Source organism: Phalacrocorax aristotelis, chromosome 24 (assembly GCF_949628215.1).
Source record: "Phalacrocorax aristotelis chromosome 24, bGulAri2.1, whole genome shotgun sequence".
NCBI lineage: Eukaryota > Metazoa > Chordata > Aves > Suliformes > Phalacrocoracidae > Phalacrocorax > Phalacrocorax aristotelis.
Genome location: NC_134299.1, coordinates 4,296,957 through 4,321,109, shown reverse-complemented (window position 1 = coordinate 4,321,109; position 24,153 = coordinate 4,296,957). Strand labels below are relative to the sequence as shown.

General features: G+C 48.6%; 2 protein-coding genes and 1 long non-coding RNA gene across 3 annotated transcripts; 2 read left to right on the top strand and 1 right to left on the bottom strand.

Moving 5' to 3' along the window:
- Positions 1-321: 321 nt before the first annotated feature.
- Positions 322-5,041, top strand: NEFL (neurofilament light chain). The gene is made up of 4 exons (XM_075074581.1): positions 322-1,457; positions 2,021-2,145; positions 3,082-3,401; positions 4,455-5,041. The coding sequence occupies exons 1-4, from the start codon at positions 399-401 to the stop codon at positions 4,631-4,633; spliced, it is 1,683 nt and encodes a 560-aa protein (XP_074930682.1). The 5' UTR covers positions 322-398; the 3' UTR covers positions 4,634-5,041.
- Positions 5,042-10,661: 5,620 nt separating this feature from the next.
- On the bottom strand, positions 10,662-15,427 carry NEFM (neurofilament medium chain). Its single transcript, XM_075074554.1, has 3 exons — positions 14,310-15,427; positions 13,907-14,031; positions 10,662-12,651 (listed from the first exon to the last, which is right to left on the bottom strand). Exons 1-3 carry the CDS (start codon positions 15,369-15,371, stop codon positions 11,244-11,246), a joined length of 2,595 nt encoding a protein of 864 aa, XP_074930655.1. The 5' UTR covers positions 15,372-15,427; the 3' UTR covers positions 10,662-11,243.
- Positions 15,428-15,736: 309 nt separating this feature from the next.
- On the top strand, positions 15,737-23,044 carry LOC142048064 (uncharacterized). Its single transcript, XR_012657385.1, has 3 exons — positions 15,737-16,192; positions 16,774-16,841; positions 19,627-23,044. It is a non-coding gene; the product is annotated as an uncharacterized LOC142048064 (long non-coding RNA).
- The last annotated feature ends 1,109 nt before the right edge of the window (positions 23,045-24,153 follow it).

The following is a 24,153-nucleotide window of genomic DNA, read 5'->3' as shown; positions in this document are numbered from 1 at the left end:
CGGGTGGCTTGTGGGGAAGCGGAGGATGAGGAAAGAAGGGGTGTTAGGCACGACCCTGGCAGGTTGGGGGGCACCCGCTAGGCCTGAGGCGGGGCGGGCCCCACCTAGGCCTGAGGCGGGGCCCAGGTCGGCCTGAGGGGAGACCATCGCCTCAGGCGATGTGAGGCGGACCAGAGCCGGGCCCACGCCGGACCGACACACCAGAGAGCTCGGAGCCCGGCGCCCGGCCCCCGGCGGAGGCGCGGAGCTCGGCGAGGCGCGGAACGGGCCGTCCCTCAGCGCGTCGCTCCGCCCCGGCCCCGCCCGGCAGCGGTGTCCGCCCGCCCTCCCCGCCGATAAATAGGGGCGGTGGGGCGACGTTGTTCCGCAGAGCCGCCGCCGGTCCCCCGCCCGCCGCCATGAGCTCGTACGGCTACGACCCGTTCTTCCCCTCCTACAAGCGGCGCTACACCGAGAGCCCGCGGCTCCATGTCTCGGCGATGCGCAGCAGCGGTGGCGGCGGCTACAGCTCCGGGCGCTCGGCGTACTCCAGCCTGTCGGCGCCCGTCTCCTCGGTGTCGGTGCGCCGCAGTTATGCCACCTCCAGCGCCTCGGGCTCCCTCCTGCACTCGGTGGACAGCCTCGACCTGAGCCAGGTAGCCGCCATCAGTAACGACCTCAAGTCCATCCGCAGCCAGGAGCGGGCGCAGCTGCAGGACCTCAACGATCGCTTCGCCTGTTTCATCGAGCGGGTGCATGAGCTGGAGCAGCAGAACAAGGTGCTGGAGGCCGAGCTGCTGGTGCTGCGGCAGAAGCACGCCGAGCCCTCCCGCTTCCGCGCCCTTTACGAGCAGGAGATCCGCGAGCTGCGCCTGGCCGCCGAGGAGGCGACGAGCGAGAAGCAGGCGCTGCAGGGCGAGCGGGAGAGCCTGGAGGAGACGCTCCGCGGGCTGCAGGCGCGGTACGAGGAGGAGGTGCTGAGCCGGGAGGACGCGGAGGCGCGGCTGCTGGAGGTGCGCAAGGGCGCGGACGAGGCGGCGCTGGCGCGGGCGGAGCTGGAGAAGCGGGTGGATAGCCTGCTGGACGAGCTGGCCTTCCTCAAGAAAGTGCACGAAGAGGAGCTGGCGGAGCTGCAGGCGCAGATCCAGTACGCGCACCTCTCCGTGGAGATGGACGTGTCGGCTAAACCCGACCTCTCCGCCGCCCTGCGCGACATCCGCGCCCAGTACGAGAAGCTGGCGGCGCGCAACATGCAGAACGCCGAGGAGTGGTTCCGCAGCCGCTTCACCGTCCTCAGCGAGAGCGCCGCCAAGAACACCGACGCCGTCCGCGCCGCCAAGGACGAGGTCTCCGAGAGCCGCCGCCTGCTCAAGGCCAAGACGCTGGAGATCGAGGCCACCCGCGGGATGAACGAGGCGCTGGAGAAGCAGCTGCAGGAGCTGGAAGAGAAGCAGAGCGCCGACATCTCCGCCCTGCAGGTATGGCGGGGGCCGGGGGCTGCAGGTGGGGGGGGCCCGGGGGCACCGCTTGCGGCTCGCGCTAGAGCTGTATCGCACGTCTAAGCGATGGGGTGCCAACAAGCCGTGCTGCCAAACGCGCCGGAGCCGAACGATGCATCGCGCATCATATCTACATGTCGATAAAGCCTCGCCTGTATCGCTACAACAAAGCTATCCTTAAGCTGAAGCTAGAAAAAGCAGAGGCTTTAGCGTATCTGCCTGAATGCATGCACTAATTCCTGTCTGCCAAAATGGGTACACAAATTTCATGCGTGCTCTAGTCCTTGGAGAGCAGAAAATTGCTCCCCTAACATTAAATAGGGATGGCATAGTAGGGTGTAGGTGCAGGGGTGGGAGAGCCCTGCCAGGGAAGGGGGGTTTGGTAAGTGGTGCCCTTCTGGCTGCGGGTGGAGTTGGGGCTGCGTGCTTGTCCGCTAGGGCGAGATTGAGTTAATAGGATTGGGGAAATTCCTTGCAAGGTGTTCTTGCTAGACGTGGGAAAAGTAATAATTTTACGCTGTCAATGTTGTTACTTCCACCAGGATACCATCAACAAACTAGAGAACGAGCTGAGAACCACGAAGAGTGAAATGGCTCGGTACTTGAAGGAATATCAAGATCTGCTCAATGTGAAAATGGCCCTGGACATCGAAATCGCAGCGTATAGGTATGGTGGGGGAAATGTTTGAGTAAGTCAGGACTCAGATCAGATTCCCATTCTCTCTTCAAGAGAATTCAATTTACTTATCATTCGTGCAGCAGAAATTTTCACAGATAGATGTCAGAGTTTAATCAGGTCTTCTCCATTGCCTTGCTATTGGAAGAAGCAGTGCTTTTGAAGTGAAATACTTGCTTGAAGCAAAGTCTTCGGTGAGTACAACAGTATGTATATGCATACGGGACTCCTAGCTCAGCAATATATGATCTCGGTTCTCCATCTGTACAGATAAAAATACCTGTTCTGTACTTAGAGTGAAGAGATCTTGTATCAGTGGAACTTCTTAATACAGATGGTGGTGTTCTCAAAACTGGAAGTCCCTTACGTGCTTTTAAGAACAGGCTTTGCTTCACTCACAGAAGCAATCTCCTGCAAAGCAAATACTTTGCAGCAGAACTGCTGCTAAATAGCTTTTTAATGTTTTTGTCCCAGGTACCGTTAGAAATGGCAAATGCCGAAACAGTTTCCGTGAATGCCACAAGGGGGAATACTGAGAAAATGGCTATAAACCTGGCTTAATAGCTAAACATAATGTGAAATTGTCACATCTGCATTGTTCTCTGCAACCTTACAGGGCACCAAAATATGTCTTAACTTCACCTGCTACAGGGACCTAATCCTAGAGGGGTTTTCCCCATTATGCCTTTGAACAAGGAAAAGTATTAATTCACTGGTAATGCACACCTCAAACTTTTAAGTTATTCCAAGAAGATAGGGTAGCATTGCCACGTAGTGACTCATTACAGGCTAGTTTTTGCACCCCTAAGTAGGCCATCTCTAGGTCTTGTGCTTCTCAAAGCACAATAGCATCTAGGTCCATAGCTGAATCTGCTGAATACTGCTGCACTGTAACTAAGTCATTTCTGTTTGCTTCTTCCCTGCTAGGAAGCTGCTGGAAGGTGAAGAGACCCGGCTCAGTTTCACTAGTGTTGGCAGCATCACCAGTGGCTACACCCAGACGGCTCCGACTTTCGGCAGATCTGCCTACAGTGGTCTCCAGTCCAGCTCCTACTTGATGACAACCCGTTCCTTCCCCATGTACTACTCCAGTCATGTGCAGGAAGAGCAGATTGAAATAGAGGAAACAATTGAGGCTGCTAAAGCGGGAGAAGCCAAGGCAGCCCCTGCAGAAGAAGGTGAGGAGGAAGAGAAGGAGGAAGGTGAGGAAGAAGCAGGAGGTGAAGAGGCTGAAGAAGAGGAGGAAGGTATTTACAGTTACTTTCAAATCCCTCTCTTTCTTCACCTTGCTCATATGGGGTAAAACCCAGAAATCCTGATGACTAAGTCTAATGATGAGACCTCTCATCGCCCACTCGCATGAGCAAAGGATCGTGGGATTAAGTACACAGCATTTAAGCAGGAAAGCCTGAATATTGAATAGAAGTTGAAGTAAATATTCAATGTCAGGCAGATTATAGGACTGACTATATTCCTTTGGAAATCACTTGAGTGTTTTTCCATTCAAGTTTCCAAAAACAAGAATTATAATATTTTAACAGCATCTAATGTTATACTGATTTGGCAGCAAACAGTACTTCAGGCACCCTCAAAAGCAAGAAACAAGGGCATCCTGAGCTAAATACTAATTCCCAGAGAGCAGCCTGTGATAATGGGAATATCAGCTGATGTCTGTGGATGTAACTGTTGGGTTGAGTGCCTAGCAATAGCTATTGCCTGGGGTCTAGGGAGCTTTGTTGTTCAAGGCATATGCTGCTTCCTTGCTGCCCCGTAATTTATTTGCCAAACTCCATCTTAAAGAAAATGTAAAAGGAATGTTATGCAGGGTTGCTTTTCCCCAACCTCAGCTGCATAGCTCTAAAAGGATCTGAAATGCATTGGTTACCATTGAACTATTGTAGGAGTTTATTAGTGCAAAAATTAATTATAATGAAATGATAGCTAAAGAGACGATTGGAGAGCAGTGGCAAGATTCCTGTTTGAACTCAAGCCTTTGAATAAGGCTTAAAGCAATGAGGCCACTGTCGCTATTTTTCAAGGCCATGATTTTGAAAAGACCTATGAAGTGTTTCACTCCCTCTGAAATCTAGGATGAGCTGGTTGTTTAGTTTTTGTTGTTCTCCCTTGCGAGTCCTAGATAAATGTCCCTGCTTTCGTGCCAAATCAGTTGCTGGGCCCATCAGGTTTAGCTGGCTGCCAGCCAAATGCGGGGGGCTGAAGGGTGCAGGCATGCTGGCTCCCACCAAACTGGGTTTAGCAACAGTACAGAGATGTGAAATATTTCTTTTTGTCTCTTGAAGGTGCTAAGGAAGAATCTGAAGAAGCCAAAGAGGGTGAGGAAGAGGAGGGAGAAGGGGAAGAAACAGCAGCTGAAGAAGGGGAGGAGTCTCAGGAAACTGCTGAGGAAACTGGTGAGGAGGAGAAGAAGGAGAAAGAAGCAGCAGGAAAGGAAGAGAGTGAAGTGAAGAAGAAGGCTTGATATTTTTTTTTAGGCAGTCTAGCTTTCTCGTCGGGTCAACAGTTTAAATGATGATTGACTGAGCTAAAATTGCAGTCTCACATATTTAATTCAGTGACCACTGAGGTTTAAAGTTAATGATCTATGATGTTTCTCTCTGTGCAGAGTATCAGTATGCTTGCAGAGCACCCACTGGCTTGCTCCCTGGATGCCGCATGGTCTACACGTATGAATTCAGGGGTTATGTCTTTCTTGGGTGATTCAGAACCTTAAAATTTAAAAGGGGTGGGGGGGAATAAGTCATGGGAATGAAAGTTATCTTTAACTTGCATTTAAAATATTCATGGAAACCTTGGGTTGGTAAAATAATGGAGGCTTCAATAAGTATGTGCAATAAAGCTAGTCAATAAAGTTACAGAAATGCTTACACAGATGCCTTGTGTTGTGTGTCACTAACGCACTTAAAAGGTTGATGAAGTGGTGTATCCCACTCGTCTTTCAAGCCAGTGTAACAGGATGCGGGATACTGGTTTCTGTCTCTAGCTGATATGCTTGGGGGACTAATAGGTGGGCGAAGAATTGCTTGATGGGGCTGTAAAATTTCACACTGAAATCTTACAATGGTAAAAATACGCCCGTGTCCAAATGTGCTGTTCGCTTTGCGAGGGGCCTTGCTGGGCTGGCGTGCGCGCACAAGCTCCTTTTTGGAAAAAGGAGAGAGATTAACAAACCAATACAGAAGCAAAATGCAAACGTGGCTGTCAGATACTGATAGGAGGTTGTTCAGTGTCTGACAGACCTGTGATGAAAGGGAGGAGTGACTGCAGGCGGAGCTGAGATTTGGAGCAATGTTTGTATATACCTTAAAAAAAAGTGAGGTGAGGTGCTAGAGGGAAGGACAATGTTGGGAGTTCTCTCTGCTGCTTGAATGAGCTGCCTTTCCAGGGTGCTGTCTTTAAGCTGATCCACTATGGACTGAAGAGGCTCATTTTCTTCTGAGACACTGTCACGGCCTTTTTTAGGTTTTGAGTGTGAGCTAAGGAAAGGTTTAATTGGTGATCAGGTGCAAGATAGGGACAGCTCAATCAGCAGCAAAGCCTGGCAATGTCAGTGTCCTGTGGTCTGAGCCTATTTATGTTCAATTAGCTAAAGTCGATGCATAAAATTAAACCTTGTGTGAAGGGCAAGTACTAGGCTAATGCTGCAAATTAGACCATTTTAAATAAACAAAACCCATGTTAAAACAGGAATTACATGGCTGCACTGAAACTTTTCAGTCATATTTAGCTAGTTGGATCTTTGCATAGGATTTTGGGGTAATGTTTAATTTTGTATGCTGACTTCATGGTAGCAGTTGATTTGCATTATTCCTCCTCGATGGCTATGTTCAGAGAGAAAGGAAGTGTCTTTTTATACAAATTTCAGTGGTGCTCCAAAAGCACCTCCCTTTTCAGTGTTGAAAGAGTTATAAAGATGATGATGGATGAGGTAAGGACTTACTCTTTCCTTCCACATTCCCAGGAAAAACAGCAAGAGAAAGAAAAGGTTTTGGTAAAACTATTTGGGAAACAGCTTGTATTCTTATGGAATAATTCCAGTAACCCTTGTTCAGAGAGTTCTAGTATTATTTCCAAATGCTTATTCTGACCCTGCCCCACTACTTTCCTGGGGGTTGTGATGCTTCTGAGAACCAGAAGACAAGTAAATTAATTTTCCCTTTCTTTAGCCACTCCCTTTTAAGTCTTTCTTTTCACATTTCCCTTCTGCTTTTAATACAGATTTTTCTATGCGTGTTTATGCAGACTTATTCTTACAAAGCAGATTTTATTTCCTATCTCCAGGAAAGCAGTGGTGGGGGGTGCTTGCAGTGCCATGGACCGGAGACGCGACCGTGCTGTTTGCTCAGCGCGTTTAAAAGCTATTGATGGGATTGCAGGAGACCTGCTCCTTGTGGTTTGCGATACCCTAGTTTAAACACAGCAGAATATTGAGTGGAAGAGATGGACTTGGAAATACACCTAAGTACCCTGTCAGAAAATGCTTAGCGTGGCACCGCAGCTGGGAGGGAGTTTCTGCTCCTGCACAGCAAAAAACATGTTATGCACCAGCTTAGAAACCATCACAGCCCTTAAAGCCAAACCACTGTTAAAGGATTGGCACGTAGTAAAACCACTGCCCCCATTCCACCTTTCTCCAAGCACTCTGAGATCCTTTTAACTTTTCAATACCTGATTTTGCTCCATCTTTCATGTCCTTTTTGCAGATAAACTCCTTTGTTCAGTCCACTTTATCCCTTTCACTTCAGGCAAGCCATGCGGTTTGCAGCTCTCCAAAGCGTCGCAACCAGGCTGCTAGGGATGCTCTCAAACCAGCACTTTCAGAGACACACATTTCTCCTTGCCGTGTACCTCAGTCCGATCCCCACTCCTTACGTTATTTTTAATGTATTGCAGCTAGAGGAGAGGTTTCACGACTCTGCAGGATATGTGTGAGTCACAGCCATGGCGATGAGCTGCAGAGTGACCGTCCAGGCTGGTTTGTCACCCCCAGGCCTGCCTTGCTGCTAAGGTAAACGGGTGGGAGGGAGGATGGAAGCGTGCATTTACGTGCTGAGATGCTCTTAGGGTTGTGGGGATCCTGCTGGCAGCCCTTGTGGTACCTTTGAAAATCCAGGAGCTCGCTTTGACGCAATGCAGTAAAAGCAGGCAGAGGGAGACACGATAGAAACTTTAACCCAAGTTGCAGCTGCAAGTAAAGCCACGAGCGTGTCCCTGAGTTTTCTCTTGCTGTTTGGGCAGACGGGGTCTGCATCAGGCCGAGATCTCATCACAGGGAAGACAAATGCAAGGAGGTCCTGAACGCTTTTCTTGAGATGCACATATGCACTCGCCTTCCATTCGGCAAGAGGCAAAGTTGTGCAGATATGATATCCAGATTCTAGGAATTGGCCTTCTAGTAACTAAAAAATTGACAATTCATCATTTGCTGCCTTCCTAGCTAAGTTAGGCGTAGTTTAATCCTGAACAGAGAAGGAAGAAAGCCCACATGTGTATGGGAAAAGCACAGACCCGTGCCTGGAGAAAATTCTAGTGCCTGACTCGGCTCCCTGGCAAATGCAACCTATTTGTGTTGTGTAACACTTCCCAGTTTGCCTCCACCTGGAAGTTAGTTCTGGGATGCTGAAAATCTCTTAATCGTAGCATCCCCACAAGCCAGGATGGTAAAAAGATCCCGTTCTAGGGCCCTCCAGCTCCTGAAGTCATGGTGGTCTCGATAGCCCACCTTAAATAAGATGCATAAATCTTCGCAGTAACTTCCTTTAATTATTGTTTTTCCCTTCGTAGAGTCTTTGGTATTGATTCATGAACTCTGTGTCTGAAAGTAATTAATCCCTTCACTGGTTATGCAGAGTCTGAAGAAATAATTGGTGCAGAACAGGCAAATAACATACTATTTATGCATCTCTGCCCTGGAATTATGCTATCTTTTGAAACTGTTTGATTGCAGATGTCAGTAGACAAAACCTCTTGGCAACATTAAATATTAATCAGTTCTTATAGTTTTATAAATATTTAGAAAAATGTTAACCAGTTGCTTATTTCTCTTAGGATTTGATGGAAACATTTGCAGTGGGAAATAGACTAAACTCACAAATTTATGTTGTGTGTTAGAGCAGAGGGGAAAAAATGCAGTTGTGGGTAACAACGAAAGGGTGCAGTACGCTTTGGGTGGGAAAGGGGAGGAAAATGAGGATATTTTGCAAATATACCGTGCCAGGGGGTAGCCCAGGAGTTCACCTCCCACGCAGGCTGTGCCGCCGCTTCCCAAAACCATTCAGGACAGCCGACGCACCCTGGGCAGGAGTGTTGCTCCAGCCCCCTCGTGCAAGCAGCTGCAATCCTGGTTGGGCGGCCGCTGCGCAAGCAGAACCAAACCAACACAGATGATAATCTCTGGGTCCTTGTACCTGTGTCCTACCAGAACTGAAAAGAAAGCGTAATGTGCAAAAGCGCAAGCCAGTGTGGGATCCCACCTGCACCGGTGTGAGCCCACGTTAACTGTGTGTCCTTGAGTCTCCCACTGACGTCGACATTTAATTCACTGTACAAGGTGACCCTTCTTCATCTTGATGCTGACGATGCCTGACTTTCTCTGCTGAGGGGTGGTAGCCCACTGGTTTTGCAGCTGTGACATTTTAGGAGATTCTAAAATCTAGTTGGAAGTGCATAAACAGAACGTTTTAGGTTAAATATTGGTCTCTGGTTTAGTTTTTTGTTTTAGTGGTGGTGTTCTCTTGAAAATTTTGACTAGACCCAAGAGAAAAAGAGCTTCAATGCTCACAGACCAATGGCCATTTCTGTATTTTAACATAACTTGGTGCAAACGCTTGGTGACAATAGGCGAGTGTGACTGGGCTACTTCTTATTCATAAAGGTATAGCTGTTTTTATGTCGCATACACGTGTAACTTTCACAAATAAGCTCGCCACGCAGAAGCTGCCATTTAATTTCCTAACTCTGCTTTAATTAAATGTCACTCACCCAGCAAGCTGTTGAGCACAGATTTCCATTATTGATATCAGCAGGAGAAACATCCATTACTTTGCTGCACAAAGACATTCAGATGTATTTGAAAGGCTTATCTGCCGTGGACTTTTTACAATTTCTCGAGTGAAAAACGTGCAGAACCCTTTCAATTAAAAACTACTTGATCTTCAATTATTGATAGGGTAAAGAATTGGAAGGCATATGCAAATCATAGATTTTGATCAGACCCTCAATTAGCCAACAGATTTCAGGACAGTGCACGTACTGAACCCAGGCTTAAGAGTGATTTGCCTGTCTTTGCTCGTTACGGGAGGTAAGGCAGTAGCAGCATTCTTCATTTTCCTTTTGAAACGTGATAGAAGCAGACACAATATTAATCCCATAATAAGACATGTTAGTTCCCTGGATCAGAGTTGGGGCCCTCTTCTTTTTCCCTTTGTGCCATTTGTCTCCATTTATTTTCCATGTAGTGGGATTTTAGAGGGCCCTTTAATTGGCTTTCTCCTTAATAAAGCCAACCTGGAAGTGGCAGTAGACATGGGCCACAGGAGACCTTTCAACTGGAAATCAAGAAAATGCTTTAATTTGGCTTTATCTGTCAGTCTGACCAGGTATAATCTGAGCCCTACGTAGCCTCAGTGCAGACTCCGGCAGGGTCTCATTTCTACAGCTGTTTTCAAGTGGACAAATATCTAAAAAATGAGGTTAGGAATATTTTTGATACACAATACCGGTACCATTTCTGGGACAGTCGTCTTTTTCCAGGAATTTATTTGCCCTCAATTTTGGAGCTTTGTGTACAGAGGCAGATTGCACCCATTGATCATTTGAGACAGAATTTATAAGGATGTTCCCATATAACTAAAGCATGAGGGGGAAAAAAAAAAATGAGAAGCTACCCCATTTTGATGAACATATGCAATTTCTTAATAGGTCTTTGCACTCTTCAGTGACAAAGTAAGTGTCATAGGAGAGACCATGACCAGTTGCAGCTCACGGAGAGGCTATCTTCACAGGAAAATGAAGGAAGGATCTGGAAATCGCCATATCTTTGAGGCTCTCTTTACATGTTGAGACTGGTGCGCAGGGAGGAATATTATACTGGCAGCAGAGTTTAACGCTCTTATACTTGGCGCAGGCAGGACTGCTCAGGTAAGTGATGTTAGCAGCACATGGCTTAGAGACCTTCCCGTTGCCAGCAAAAGCAGTTGCAACCCCTCTAAACACCTAAAGGCCAGGCAGCAGAATTCAGCAGATCCCTCTTTTCTCTAGAAAGCCTGGGATATGCTTTTTAAATATTTGCTTAAACCAGCTGAAGTATTTGTGTTGTGTTACAGGAAATTCATTCATCATACCCAATTCAAACCCCTTTTCTAAATGAGAACACCAAGGAAAAACTCAAGCAACTTTTCAACCCATGCAACTGTGCTCCCGTTCAGGACAGAGTATCCAACTTCAGGGAAGGATCTGAGTGGGGAAAGAAAGTCACCAGACAAGTCATGTTTTCAGTATTGACCTTTATTGAGCAAGAACTGCTGTGACTGTTTTACATCAAACAACAAAAGGTTGCGTACTGTGCATGTCAACTAGGTTCTCCCATGAGCAAAAGTCCACCCTAATTGCACCAGTGAGGTAAACATAATTATTTATAAGTAGCTTTTTTTTTTTTTAAGGCTAGGAGAGTTCTGGTTCTCATGAATATTCTATTACTGTTTTCTGTTTGTTTTTGGCTCAGTTGGTTCTTTGCATAATACATCTTAAGTCATTCCTCAGATATGTCCCTCCAACAGCTCAGGAAATTCAAAAGCTTCCTTTGCACATTTCGTCTCATGCACTATTATTAGTATTATTTTTGTAGAGCCCCAAGCTCTGTGGAGGGAGTACATCTTGAGCCTGCATGCATTCCCCCCCCCTCCCCTATATTGCACAAAAAAGTAAAATACTGTGTGTCTGGAGCCTCCATGAGAGAACCCGTTCTGCTTTGAAGCCGTCACTCACATGCATTTTGCAGCTGTCATATGGCTTAACCTTTTGCACCGACCCAAGCTCTTTAATTTTTTTTTTTAATTTAGCTATGATTTATTTTATTCGGTCTCTTTAATCTCTTTTACTACAGCATGTGAAGTAACTTTCTCCACTTTCTTGGTGGACACTAATTTCTCCTCAAAGCTTTCTTCATGTTCCTCTACCTTCTGAGTGACTGTCACTGACTTTGTGATATACGTGGTTGTACTGTCCCCACCTTCACCAGTGATTTTCTCTGCTTTTTTGGTTACTACAATTTTCTCACCCTTATCATCAATTGGGCTCACATCTAGGCCATTGGTGACAACTCCCTTGTCTTCCTCCTCAGCCTCCTTCTCTTTGGATTCCTCCTCTTCCTTTTTCTCCTCCACCTCACCATTCACTGCAATGTCTTCTTTCCTGGCATCCTTCTCTACCTCTGCACTAATTTTTGTTACCTTTTTGACAGTGATGGTCTCCTCCACCACAGCCTTTTCATCTTTGACCGGGGAGGCCGGCTTCTCTGGAGAACGGGGCTTCTCTGGAGTCGCTGGCTTTTCTGGAGAGCGGGGCTTCTCCGGAGAGCGGGGCTTCTCTGGGGTCGCTGGCTTTTCCGGAGAGCGGGGCTTCTCCGGGGTCGCTGGCTTTTCCGGAGAGCGGGGCTTCTCTGGGGTCGCTGGCTTTTCCGGAGAGCGGGGCTTCTCCGGGGTCGCTGCTTTCTCCGGGGTGGCAGGCTTCTCCGGGGCTGCTGCCTTGTCTGGAGAGGTTACCTTTGGTGTCGCTGGCTTCTCTGGGGATGCCGCTTTCTCCTCCTCCTTGGCTGCTTTCTCAGCACCTTTCTCCACCTTCTGTTCTTTTCCTGGTTCTGCAGCTGCTTCTTTCTGGACAGCCTTGGCCGGCTCCGTTACAGGGGATTTAGGGGGAGATTTAGGGGGTGACTTTGAGGGAGGTGTTTTGACCTTCTCTACCTTTGCTGCTACTTCTTCAGGTTTGCCCTTAGCCTCAGCTTCTTCCCCCTCTTCCTCAGCCTCCTCCCCTTCTTTTTCCTCTATTTCTTCTTTTTCAGAACCTCCTTCTTCTGCAGCATCAGATTTTGCAGCTTCCTCCTCCTCAGCTTCCTCTTCCTCCTTCTCTTCTTCCTCAGGTGCAGCTGCTTCTTCTGCAGCAGCCTTTTCAGAGACAGTTTCTTCCTCTGCAGCAGCTTCTTCTGCTTTTTCTTCCTCCTGTTCTTGCTGGGCCTTGGCTTCCATTTCTTCTGCCACAGCTGCGAGGGCATCTTCCATTTCAGACTTTTCATCTTCTACCTTTGTCTCTTCAATGATTTCTTCTACAAACTTGTGCTGGACCTTCAGCTTTGGTGGTTCGATTTTTGTTTTCTGAATTTTAGTGGATGCTATTGTGACAGATGGTTGTCTGTGTGTGAAGATGGGTCCAGTAATGCTTCCAGAGAAGGCACTGAATCTTGTCTCTTCGCCCTCCAGTAGCTTCCTAAGGGAATCAGGAGGAGGAAAAAAAATAATGAGCATAGAAACCCAATGTAAAGGACAGCTATTAGAATATTTCCCTGTCAGCAGGATGAAACCAGTTTGTATGTGGAATATGCTAGAGCTGATCAGCACAATCCATTGCTCACAGCCCCAGTTCAGCTTTCCTTGAATCAGCTCTTTTGCAAAATTCATATTCAGCAAACGGCTTTTAGCTTGGTTTGCATGTGGCAAGTGTAACACCTTCAGCTGATCAGTTGAATTTTATCCTTAAAGTCAAAAACTTCATTAGGGCACAAGTCAGCACAGAGTATGGCAAAGCCATTAGCTTCATGGGATGCGCTACGGCTTGGGCAAACTGAGAATTTGACACAGCCAACAGACCCAGATCAAATATTGTGGCTGAGACATTCAAAGCCAATTAGAGCATGGTTCCTAGTTCAACAGTTCAGGCATCCACCATGAAAACAGATGGGACCTTTGTTCAGCTAACTTTGGCAGCAAGCAGCTATAGACCCTGGGGTGTCTGTGTGTTTGTCTGAACAACCTCAGGAATTTAAGCAGATCTGCAGATGGGGTTTTTTGGTTTTACTTTCCTTATATTCAAATGCATGTTTTTCATCTAAGCCTGTGACCCAGAAAAAGCAGTTCTCTGCTGAGAGTTCTAAGTGATCAGAAGGAGACTAAAAAAACCTGCCAGGTGATGGCAATAGCAAGCAACGTTCCTGCTCCAGATTAGAGTGGATGCCTTTAAAGGAAAGTTGAGCAAGAAAAGCAAAAGTGTTTGTGACAAGCAGGTTAGCACTCCCTGCTTCAAACCATGATCAAGCAAGTGCACTGTCTCTTTCAAGTGATAAAAGGGAACTCAAGTGACAAGCACCGCTTGCTAGGCATATGCAAAGCAGAGTAAACACGAATTAAAAATAAACTTGTCTTTTGCTGCATCTTCTGCTGTTGTAAACAAGGGCAGAATGCGGCACCGGGGTGCCTCTGCACTGAGTCACGCTACCCTGTGCCCACTGAGCTCGCTGGGAGCTTTGCCACCGATTGCCAGAGAGCCCGTCCCTAATGAGCCCTGGGTTCTCACTGCAAACGCTCTGTGGTCCGTGTAGATTTTGAAACACTTAATTTAGCCAAGCTCTAATTTTACTCGTGTTCACCGCATGCGGGTATTTCTTATCTGTGGGAAAGCTTCCCAAGCCAGCAGCATCTGCAGTGCTATTAATATTCCAGACATGTCTGCAATGATCCTACTGTACCTGTATGCAGCAATCTCAATATCCAGGGCCATCTTGACATTGAGGAGGTCCTGGTATTCCCTCAGGTGACGTGCCATTTCCCACTTTGTTCCTCTAAGCTCGTTCTCCAGCTGATGAATCGTGTCCTGCAACGGAGAAGCAGAAAACCTCTGTGACACAGACACACACGCTTCGCGCAGGGAAACTTCTCAAGGGGGACTTTCAGAAACTCTCTCCGCTGCCCTGGGAGGCAGCTCGAGGCTCAGGGCAGGACCCAGCGGCTCCCACCGCCCTCCCCGACACCTCCCGCGCCTCCCGCTCCCCCTGCGCGCCCCGCAGCATCCCTCCCGCGGAGCCGGTACCCCGGCACCGCACCCCCCCGCACCCAGCGGGCTCGGCGGGGCCCGGGACACCTCCCCGCTACCTGGTAGGTGCTGAGGTCGTTGTTGTGGCGCTCCTCGATGTCGCTGAGCTGCCGTTCCAGCGACTCCTTGGTGCCACGCACCGACTCCAGCTCGATGCTCTTGGACTGCAGCTGGCGGCGGTACTCGGCGATCTCCTCCTTGGCGGAGCGGATGGCCTCCTTGTTCTGCTCGGCAGCCTCCGTCAGCTTGGCGTAGCGGCACTTGAACCACTCCTCGGCCTGGTGCATGTTGTGGTCGGACTGGCACTCCAGCTGGGCGCGGATCTCCTTCAGCGCCGTGGTCAGGTCGGTCTTCAGGTAGTCCTTCCTCTCCACGGTGGCGTGGGACGCCTGCAGCTGCGCCAGCAGCTCGGCCACCTCCTCCTCGTGGTTGCCCCGCAGAAAAGCCACCTCGTCCTGCAGCGACTGCACCTTCTTGTCCAGCTCCGCCCGCATCAGCGAGGCCTCCTCCATCTCCTTGCGCAGGGCGCGGATGGTGGCCTCCGTCTCATCGCGCAGCCGCGCCTCGTCCTCGAAGCGTTCCCGCAGGCGCTGGATGTCCTCCTCGATGTGCTCCGAATCCAGCTGGATCTGCGCCTTTTCGTGGCTCACCTGCTCCAGGGCCCCGCGCAGCTCCCGCAGCTCCTGCTCGTAGGCATCGCTCAGCTGCGCCCGCCCGGCGTGTTTCTGCCGCAGCGCCGCCAGCTCCGCCTCGATCTCCTTGTTCTGCTGCTCCAGGTAATGCACCTTCTCGATGTAACCGGCGAAACGATCGTTCAGCCCCTGCAGCTGCTCCTTCTCGTTGGAGCGGCTCAGCTTCAGCTCCGCCGCGCCGTTCAGCAGCGAGGACTGGCTCACGTCCAGGCTCTCGGCGGAGCTCAGCACCGTGGAGCCGTAGGCGGCCCGGGGCACCCCCAGGTTGGGGCGCTTGTAGGAGGAGGAGACGGTGCTGCCGGAGCCCCGGGACCAGGACTGCGAGCGGAAGCCGCTGGACGGGGAGGCGCTGGCCCGGCTGTAGGTGGCCCGGGTCTCGGTCACCCGCCGGTACGAGGGGTTGCCCAGGGGCTCCATGGTGTAGCTCATGGTGGAGCACTCGGGGGTGGCGGGCGGCGACGCGGCGCTGCTCCGGCCGCCGCCGCCCCTTATATAGCCCCGCCGGGCGGCAGCGGGGCGGCCCCGCACACGTGTGCGGGGGGCGGCCTCCCCCCCGGCCCTGCCCCGCACCCGCCTCCCCAGCCCCGCCTCCCGCTCCTGCCCCGGGCCCCGGCCCCGCCTGCCCGACCCCCCCTCCCCGGCCCCCCGGCCCCTCATGCCCCCCTCCCCCCGGACGCCCCTTCATTCCCCCTTCCCCTGGCTTCGCCCCCCTTCCCCCTTGTCCCTTGTCCCTTGCCCCCGCTCCTCCTTCCCCCTTTCCCACCCCCTTCCCCCTTGCCCCGCTCCCCCTTTCCCCTGCTCCTTCCCTCTCGACCCTTGCTCCTTTCTCCCCCCTTCCCTAGGCCGTCTCCCTCCTTCTTTTCTCTTTCTTTCTTTCTTTCTTTCTTTCTTTCTTTCTTTCTTTCTTTCTTTCTTTCTTTCTTTCTTTCTTTCTTTCTTTCTTTCTTTCTTTCTTTCTTTCTTTCTTTCTTTCTTTCTTTTTCTTTCTTTCTTTCGCCTTTTTCTTTATCTTTTCTTTCTTATCCTTTAATTTATTTTTGCTTTTTTCCCGTTTCTAATTTTTCCTCTTTCCTTTATTTTCTTTATTTTATTCTTTCTTTTCTTTATTTTTTCTTTATTTCCTTGTCTCTCTTTTCTCTCTCCCCCGCCCCCGCCCGCCCCCTCCCGCAGCGGCCATGGCGGAGCGCAGCGCGGTGCCAGCACCGGGCCGCTGCCGGGGGCGGCGGAGCAGCGGCCGGCGGAGCCCGAGGGTAGGGCCGGGGCCGGGGCCGGGGCCGGGGCCGGGGCGGGGGTCGGCGCCGGGGCGGGGCCGGGGCGGGGGCGGCACCGGCGGCTGCAGCACCACGGGCAGCTCCCGCCGGGCGCGGGGCGCCCCGCGCAGTCCCGGGGCGAGCGGGGGGCAGAGGGGTCCCAGCATGCAGCCCCCCGCCCCCCCCCCAGCGCCCGCATCCCCCTTCCCCAGGCGGGGCCTGACATTTGAAGGTCAAAGGCGGGCAGAGGAGCGCGGCTGGGAGGGTTCCCCGGGCCGCTCTGCGGCAGGGAGAGCTCCCTGCAAAGGCTTCGCCTCGCCCGGGGCGGAGGACGGGGGATCTGCGGGGGGAGGCTGGATGCGGCCGCCGCAGCGCCGGAGCAGCCGGGCAGGAAACGAGAGTTTGGAAGACCCCCCCCCCGGCATCCAAAATCATCAGTCCTGGTTGTTCTTCCCCTCCCTTTCTTCCTCTCTTTTCCTCCCATCCACACATTTTAATCTCGGTGCATTGCTTAGAAATAAATTCTCCTTCTTTGAAACCTTGTTAAAAACCGTGTTTACATGGTACAATGTACTTTGTAGGGGCTGCACTGCAGTGACTAGCTGCCAGCCAGACTTCGAACTCCTCCCGGATGGATTACAGCTACACAGTAAGCTGCAAAGAAACAAAAAATCGCTGGTGCTAGAAAAAGCCCTGCTACGGCTCCCATCGCAAAGCGGAGGAATGCTGGGGGGGGGAGATTTTAACTCCTTGTTCAGAAGGGTGCTGAAAATGTGTGCCTGCCTGTGCTCAGCAGCCTGTGAATTTTTAAGTAGCTGATCTTGTTACCGGGCAAAATCCTTCTCAAAAATTGCCTTCTTGCCTTTAACCCGGGACGGGCGCAGTTCCTGGGTTTGCTGCTGCCGTGTCTTCACTGTGGGGAGTTAGGGAAGTCTGAGGGACAGGGTTAAACTTTGCAAACCACATGGAACATCGTACCTCTGCTGGCTCATTAATATGATGCTGTCATAGGACTGCAGCACTGCAGTCAGCGGAGAAGTCGGAATTATCCAAGGTATCTGCTGTACTTGCAAACACAGGCAGTTAGATCCCCTGGTTCACCTCGCTGGAGCTTCACATGATAAACATGGAGAAAAGGTTTTATCGTAATTGAAGCAATCACGGATTCTAAATCTGTTCCATTAATTTTGCTAAAAGTTTTCTCCGTAGGCAAAAAGCATCCCTTTGGATTCAATTGGAAGTCAAAACAAAATTACTGTCTATCACAGCATTGCATTGTGTTTCCTTTTAGGGAAAAAGATACGTTACCATCCGGTTTACTGGTTTGCTACTGCTTTTCTCCTGGTTAAGTAACGACTTGGGGGCGGTGGGGGGGGGTGGAACAGGTCATGGTTTTATACGTATGGAAAGCTTACTGTAAAAGAAAACCTGTGGTTACCAGAGGTACTCGGGAGCTTTTATCATCCTTTTAATCTTCTGAAAGCAAGCGAATGGTGTTGAACAGCAAGTAAGGAGGGGCATGCTGAACTTTGTAATAGAGCTCCCTTTCGTTAAATACCCTGATGCATGGCTTTTTTAAACCCATGTACCCAGTATGCAAAAGAAAGCGTTGCTTTACAGGCAGGCAGTGACAGCGTTTGACTTATTTATTTAATACTGAAATTCAAGCAATGCAAACTTTTATAGAATAAAATCATTTTCATGATAGATATTGGTTGCCTTAAAAACCAGGATATTTAGATGAGAAGTTCGCATTCCGAGAGGCATTTACAAGCAGGTACAGGAACGGTTCTGAAATAAAATACGTTGTTTTAATTTAAAACACATTCTTATAATGTTCGTTCCTGATGTGGAGTCAGATGCAGGTGGTCAGAACTCCTGCTACGTTATCCTCAAGGTGATCTGAAGGTTAGAATGAGTCAGGGAAATCAGTCTGAAAGGTTGCCTTATTTCTGATGAGCAACTAATCCCTGTTTCCCTTCTACCACTACCCACTTTGGAGATTTGAAATGCAGGCTAGTATTTCTGCTTATAGAGAACTTTTTTTGCCTCAAAGTTTAACAAACAAGCATTGCTACTGCGGAGCAAACTGCAACCTGATGTCTCAGGCTTTGAAGCAGAAGGGAAGGAACAGGCATTCCCACGGAATCGAAAAGCAGTGGCGTTGAGTTTAATCTGGATTACAGACAATTACAGGCAAACCTGCGTTGAAGAAATGCTATGGGAGGGTGAGACTGAGTTCTGCAGCTCCCTTAAGGGAAAAAAAAGGGAAAGAAAATACAGAAGGTGGACTTGCACAGCAGCCTGGCTGCTCCCAGATAGAGGAGTGTAAAATATACCCAATTATAATGAATTAACTTGAGCATCTTTTAAAAAATTATAGAATCGGATGAGTAGAAGAAAAAAGTTTTTTGGGGTCAGGCTTTTTATGTTATAGAGAGGCAGTGGAATGAAGGCAACTGCACAGATGATACAACGCAATTGGTTGGAACTATTGAAACCTGATTTAAGCTTAAGCTTAAGCAATTTAAGCCTGGATAGGTCTTAGTGAAATCCATGCAAGGAGGGCAAACAGTAACATCAGAAGGAATTTTGTCAGAGAGAAATAAAGTAAGGAAGTCAGAATCTGGTCCACTTGTTATGTTCCACACCCGAGTAATGTAAACTGGCGTGACTCTCCAAGCCAAGGAAGTGATACCGATTTATGTCAGCTGAAGACCTTGACGTTCTAGACCCTTATTTGGTCACCATAAACTTATAATAAATAATGGCCCAGATAATCAGCTGGTGTAACCTGGTCTCATTCCAGCAGAGTCAGGAGAGCAAAGGCAGACATTTCAGTCCGGCTGAGGACACGTCCCAGTAATATTTATAAAGTGGCACATATGGAAGAAAACACTTTGCACTAAGAGCTGGGCCTGCACGGTGTTGGATGCTTCTTGAAAGAGGCTTTAGGACCTTAGTGCCTAAGGAAGCCTCTTGGCGCGGCCAGCACGCCCACGAGTGGGCAGGATTGGGCCGTCACCCGAGTGCGCAGGGCTGGCGACCACCTTCACGGGAAGCGGAACTTTTAAAGGATTTACTTTTTCTGTTTCTCTTTTTAAATTTATTCAGGATCTTGAGATTTGAAATATCAGATTCTATGGGGGGTTTAATGGTGGGTTATGATCGTTCACACATGCTCTTCAGCATCGTTTGGGGACACAGCTGGTACAATGAAGGGAAGGGGAGGGAGCGGAGGGGAGGGGACTGAGCTGTGGGCATTTCACCTCCCTCTGTCTCAGGCCAGCGGGGAGCACTGGCGAGGCCGGGCAGCCTGGCTAACACAGCTACGCGGGCTTTCTGATGGCATGCCACAGTGTAAAATACAGCAGTCCTCCTGGGCAACGTTTGTGCTTTGAAAAATTTCCATGTTCATTTTCTTTCTGTTCTAGACTGGACTTTCTGAAGGGAGAACAGCAACACAATAACATTTGCCTAACACATCCTGCCTTTCATCGTTCCCATTCAGCCCGTGGTCATAGTTCAGGACCTTAAATCAAACATTTCCAGACACTTATATTATTTTCTTCATGCGTTTGAAGATAATAAATTTCTGAAAGCACAGCCCTAAAGCAGCATTTGCATTCAGTTTACCAGCGAACAAAAATGTCTTGCAAATTCCTACAGATCGTGCCTGAGCTCATTGCTGCTGTTCACTTTCCCTGATTTATTTGCTGCAAGAGAAACGGACAGACCTACGTTTCCTCCAAGACTGATTTCACAGCTCCAAGCGTACTTCAGTCATTTACCAACTTTAAAAAGCTAAACATTTACTGTACCACCTACATTTTTCAGCTGTGTTTTCCCTGCATTTTTAAAACACTGCATTGCACGCTGATTTTATAACGTCTGTAATGCAATGTTCTCTTTCATGGCCACCTCCTGCCCTGTTTCCAAGGGCCAATTCTTTGCTTGTGTGAATCCACAGAGGACCAGCAGTGCTGAATTACTCCAGTGAAGGGCTTAGCCTAGAGTCTTATGATTAATAATAGAAAGATATTCAAGAAAAGTTTCAGATCCCACTATAAATCACTGCTGCTTTCTCTGGCATTATATGGGATAACGACATTCTCTTGGGTAAGAGGGAAAGGGAGATCTTGTGCCTCCATCTCCATGACAGCTATTCACGTCCTCAGTTTACCACAAATACATTCAAGCACTATATCGGGTCCTTGGCCAGCAAAAGCCCTGTCCATGCCACTTAGGCTGGATGTTGAACTCAGTTCCACTGCTTCTTTAAGCCGCTCTTTGACCAATTAACTGTAGATGTGCGATGAACTTGCTATGTGAAAAGCAGATGCAGCACACAAATGAACTGTGACCCTTCTTAACGACAACATTTCTGAAGCGATGGCCATGTACCTTAGATAGATACTGGAAAACTTGGTCCCTACCAGAAAATTGCTGTGTAGATTCCCGTATCAGAGAAGCCAAAACCTGACAAAGCAGAAATAAGACTGCCTAGAACAGCTTTTTTTTTGGCAGAAAGGGTTTGGAGGTGAAGGTTAATGCAAGAGAGTCAGAAGCAAACTCGCACCTACTCAAGAAAAGGAGTGAGCTTCGGTGAAGAGCCTGAGCCTCAGTTTCCTTTCTGGTGCTATTCTTCTATATCATCAGTTGAGCAGAGATGCATCGGCGATGCTACAGCCCTGCTATAATGCCAGAGTGATGTGAATGGGTTTGGGTGCAGTGTTGGGGTTGGATCCTCGCCCACGTTTCAGAAAATACAGAAAAAAATGTAGCAGGTGTAAGACCGCTCTAAGGACTTCAATCGTAGCGACGCGTAGTGCCTTTCTGTTACTGTTACTGTCCTTCAACCCTAGTGGTACCATTTCATCACAGCCAGCTTTAGCCAGGCTGTGATAACTCACGAGCTGACTGGGAGGACTGTGGTGCTATGGTCCTATACTGGGTCCAGGTGCAGCGACACGAGTGTGGAGAGTGCCCCGATGCTTCAGATGGATATTCAGCCGCGGTGAATGCCCAACACTGCCTTTGATGAGACAGAAAGTACTAATTTATCCCTGGATTGAAAAAAGGGCTCATAACAGAGATACGTTGGCAGAGTTTATGTGTTTTAGAACTAGTTTCAGTGGGTTGTTGCAAATCAATTTGTCAGAGAGAACTGGAGTTGGTGGGGGGTGAGTCAGGGTATTGCTGTAGAGTTAGAGGGATGTGCCTGGGGTTGGAATAGCATTGGGTCTGGAAGTCACAGCTGAGGTCCATTAGCTTAAATTGCATTGCCTGTTTGGTTAGAATTCAAACCAGGGTTTCTTGATCCTATGCTGAACTACGTACCGAATGTCACGTGTGACATCTTCTAAAAGCCATAGCTCTAACGGGAGCTGTACGCTGCTGAGGAACCGCAGCCTGCGGTAACCTGTGGTCCTACCTTTGAATTGCAGGATTAGCAGGGTGGCAGAGGAGTGCGATGGGATGCTATGCTGATGTTCTCTAATCAATGGACGGGAGACGGATGATTTCAGGTTTCTGGTCTCTTGTGCAAAATGTGTCTGTATCCAAGGTATTAAATCACCCAATTCTGCCTTTTGTAGAACTGGCCGATTCAGGCACACAATAAGACCAGGCGCTGCAAAGGATCAGCTCTGAGCCACAGCCCAGGCAAAGAAAAACTCAGATTTCATTGGTTTAGATGAAAAGCAAAGGAAGTAACATGGCTTTGTTCCTTTGATGCTTCTATGCTCTGCTTGGCTTTATGGCTCACTGGTCATTTTTCCTACGTGTATTGTCTGATGTTTCAAACTGAACTACCCTAAAAGTTGCCATCCAGAAAATAGCACAGGCCAGGATAGCAATCCTTTAGTGATAAAGTGATCAAAAATAGCTCTTCCTACCTCGTTTTGAGCGGGTTTTTTTCCTAGCCCTCTCTTTCTAAAAATGTAACTTTGAAAAGCGGCCACAATGCTTCCTTTTATGACCACTTTTCCTGGAGTTGCACGTAGTGTATGACAGCACTGCCATAGGGCAAAACTATTTCTAGAGTGCTCCTTCCCACTAAAGATGGAGAAAAATTACTGCAGGCTGGAAATCAGAGAAAGTTAGCCGCAGCAACAGCCAGCTTTGAGGTTGGTTGTTGCAACGCATACGTCACACCAGCGGTTAGAGGCGTTATTGGGGTAGAAGTCCCATTTTTCAATCCAGCGGCCACACAGATCTTGCCAAGAAACCCTGCCTGCTGTTTTCACCACAGGGCTGACGAGCAAACCGCACCTACGTTTGGGATCGGTTTTTCAAAACGCCTCCTCTCTGGACTAGCTTGCTGAGAGTATCCTGGGCCTGACGCAACCTGAAACCAGTAGATTTTAACACAGCAAAACTGCTGATCGTGTAAGTGGGCTGAGCGCTCTTGCGGCGTCTAGGCTCGAGGTGGGGAGCTCCTGGGCAAACTGAAAGCAAATACAAATCAGTGTTGCTCCACTGATTTCAGAGAGATGCCTACATTTGCTCTAGCCGGGAATAAACCCTATAATCTACGAGGATTTATGCTTATAAATGCATGGACCTAACTCTGCAGGCAGTTACTAGATGATACATGGCAGCTGCTACTGATTTGTTTGTGGGCTTGGCTCCTCCATATGCATTTGTGTTTATCTCCTGTGCTTACTGTCACCCTGCCTCTCCTCTCAGCTTTACTTCAGTCCTTACCGCTCACGAAGCAACACCTGCGCCCTGCTTCTTCCCTGCGACATTTGGCTGTTCTGTCTTTTATTGACTTGTTTTAAACTGAGGCAAAAAAGTGCACTTAAATATGGTTTATTCTGATTTCTAAAATAAAAGGCCTGATGCAAGGAAACACGTCCTCCCTGCTAGTCTAATTGGTATCTAGGTTAATTGCTCTCATGCTGGATGTTTAATTGATTTGCGTGGAGAGAGCCAATGAAAGGCTGTAGCTCAGTGACGGCTCTACATAGCCGCAATGACTCCTGCTTTTTCTTTTTAATTAGTGCTAAAGGAAGAGTCTACCTTGCAGAAGGCTACCGAGACCTCTGAGGGATCTGTTATTATTTAGATGCTGTACATAAAGATAGTTTATTTTTCTGATGTGGGTCTCTACTGTAAACGTTGAACAGAGCTGAAGAAGTTTTTCAGGTAAGAAAGTTTTACAGCAAATTTAAGAGAAGGGGGAATATTGAAGTAGTCCTGCTTGGAGGACTTACCTCATGCGAAGGCTTTATGGGTGAAAAACCTAAGGATTTCCTGATGTGAATTACATCACTTTAGCCAAGGAGCTCAAAGAAGCCTGGGCAACCCAGTCATTCTGCTGTTCTTTGATTTGCGATAGCGTGGAGGCGTTTCATCTCTCAGGACTCCTTGCCATGACCTGCTTCAGCTTTTTTCCTAAACAAATGCAAGATTCAAATGTTCTTCCAACAGCTTATCAAATATTGCCGGATGAGAACCACACGTTAGGCTGCAAACGTACAATGGCACGAGGGCCTTGGTTAAATACAGCTCACTCTTTGTAGCAACCGGACCAACTTGCTTATACGCAGCCGCAAAATGCAACAACAGAGCCCGTGTTTTACTGCCTCATCCCCTGAAAGCGCCCGTGGTCTGCGACGATTGCCCTAATGCTTTTGTGATAGAAACGTGGACTCTGCGTCCCGAGCTCATGACCTCTGCTTGAATTGGATAAGGAATTACGGGGATGGGCTTGCTTTGCAAGGCATTCCTTATGTTTTTAAAGCTACATACAGAAACCTGAGCTGCTTTTTGGCTGGAACGTCAGTTCAATTTCTCCAATCTTGTAACATCTAAAGAGCATTCTTAATAGAAATAACTATAAGCTGATTAGGAGGGAAGCAATAAATACAAATCAAATCGAATCATGTAAACACTCACAGTAGAAAAATCAATGCCTTTAGTAATATACTTTGCAAATGCATTTTACTGTAAAA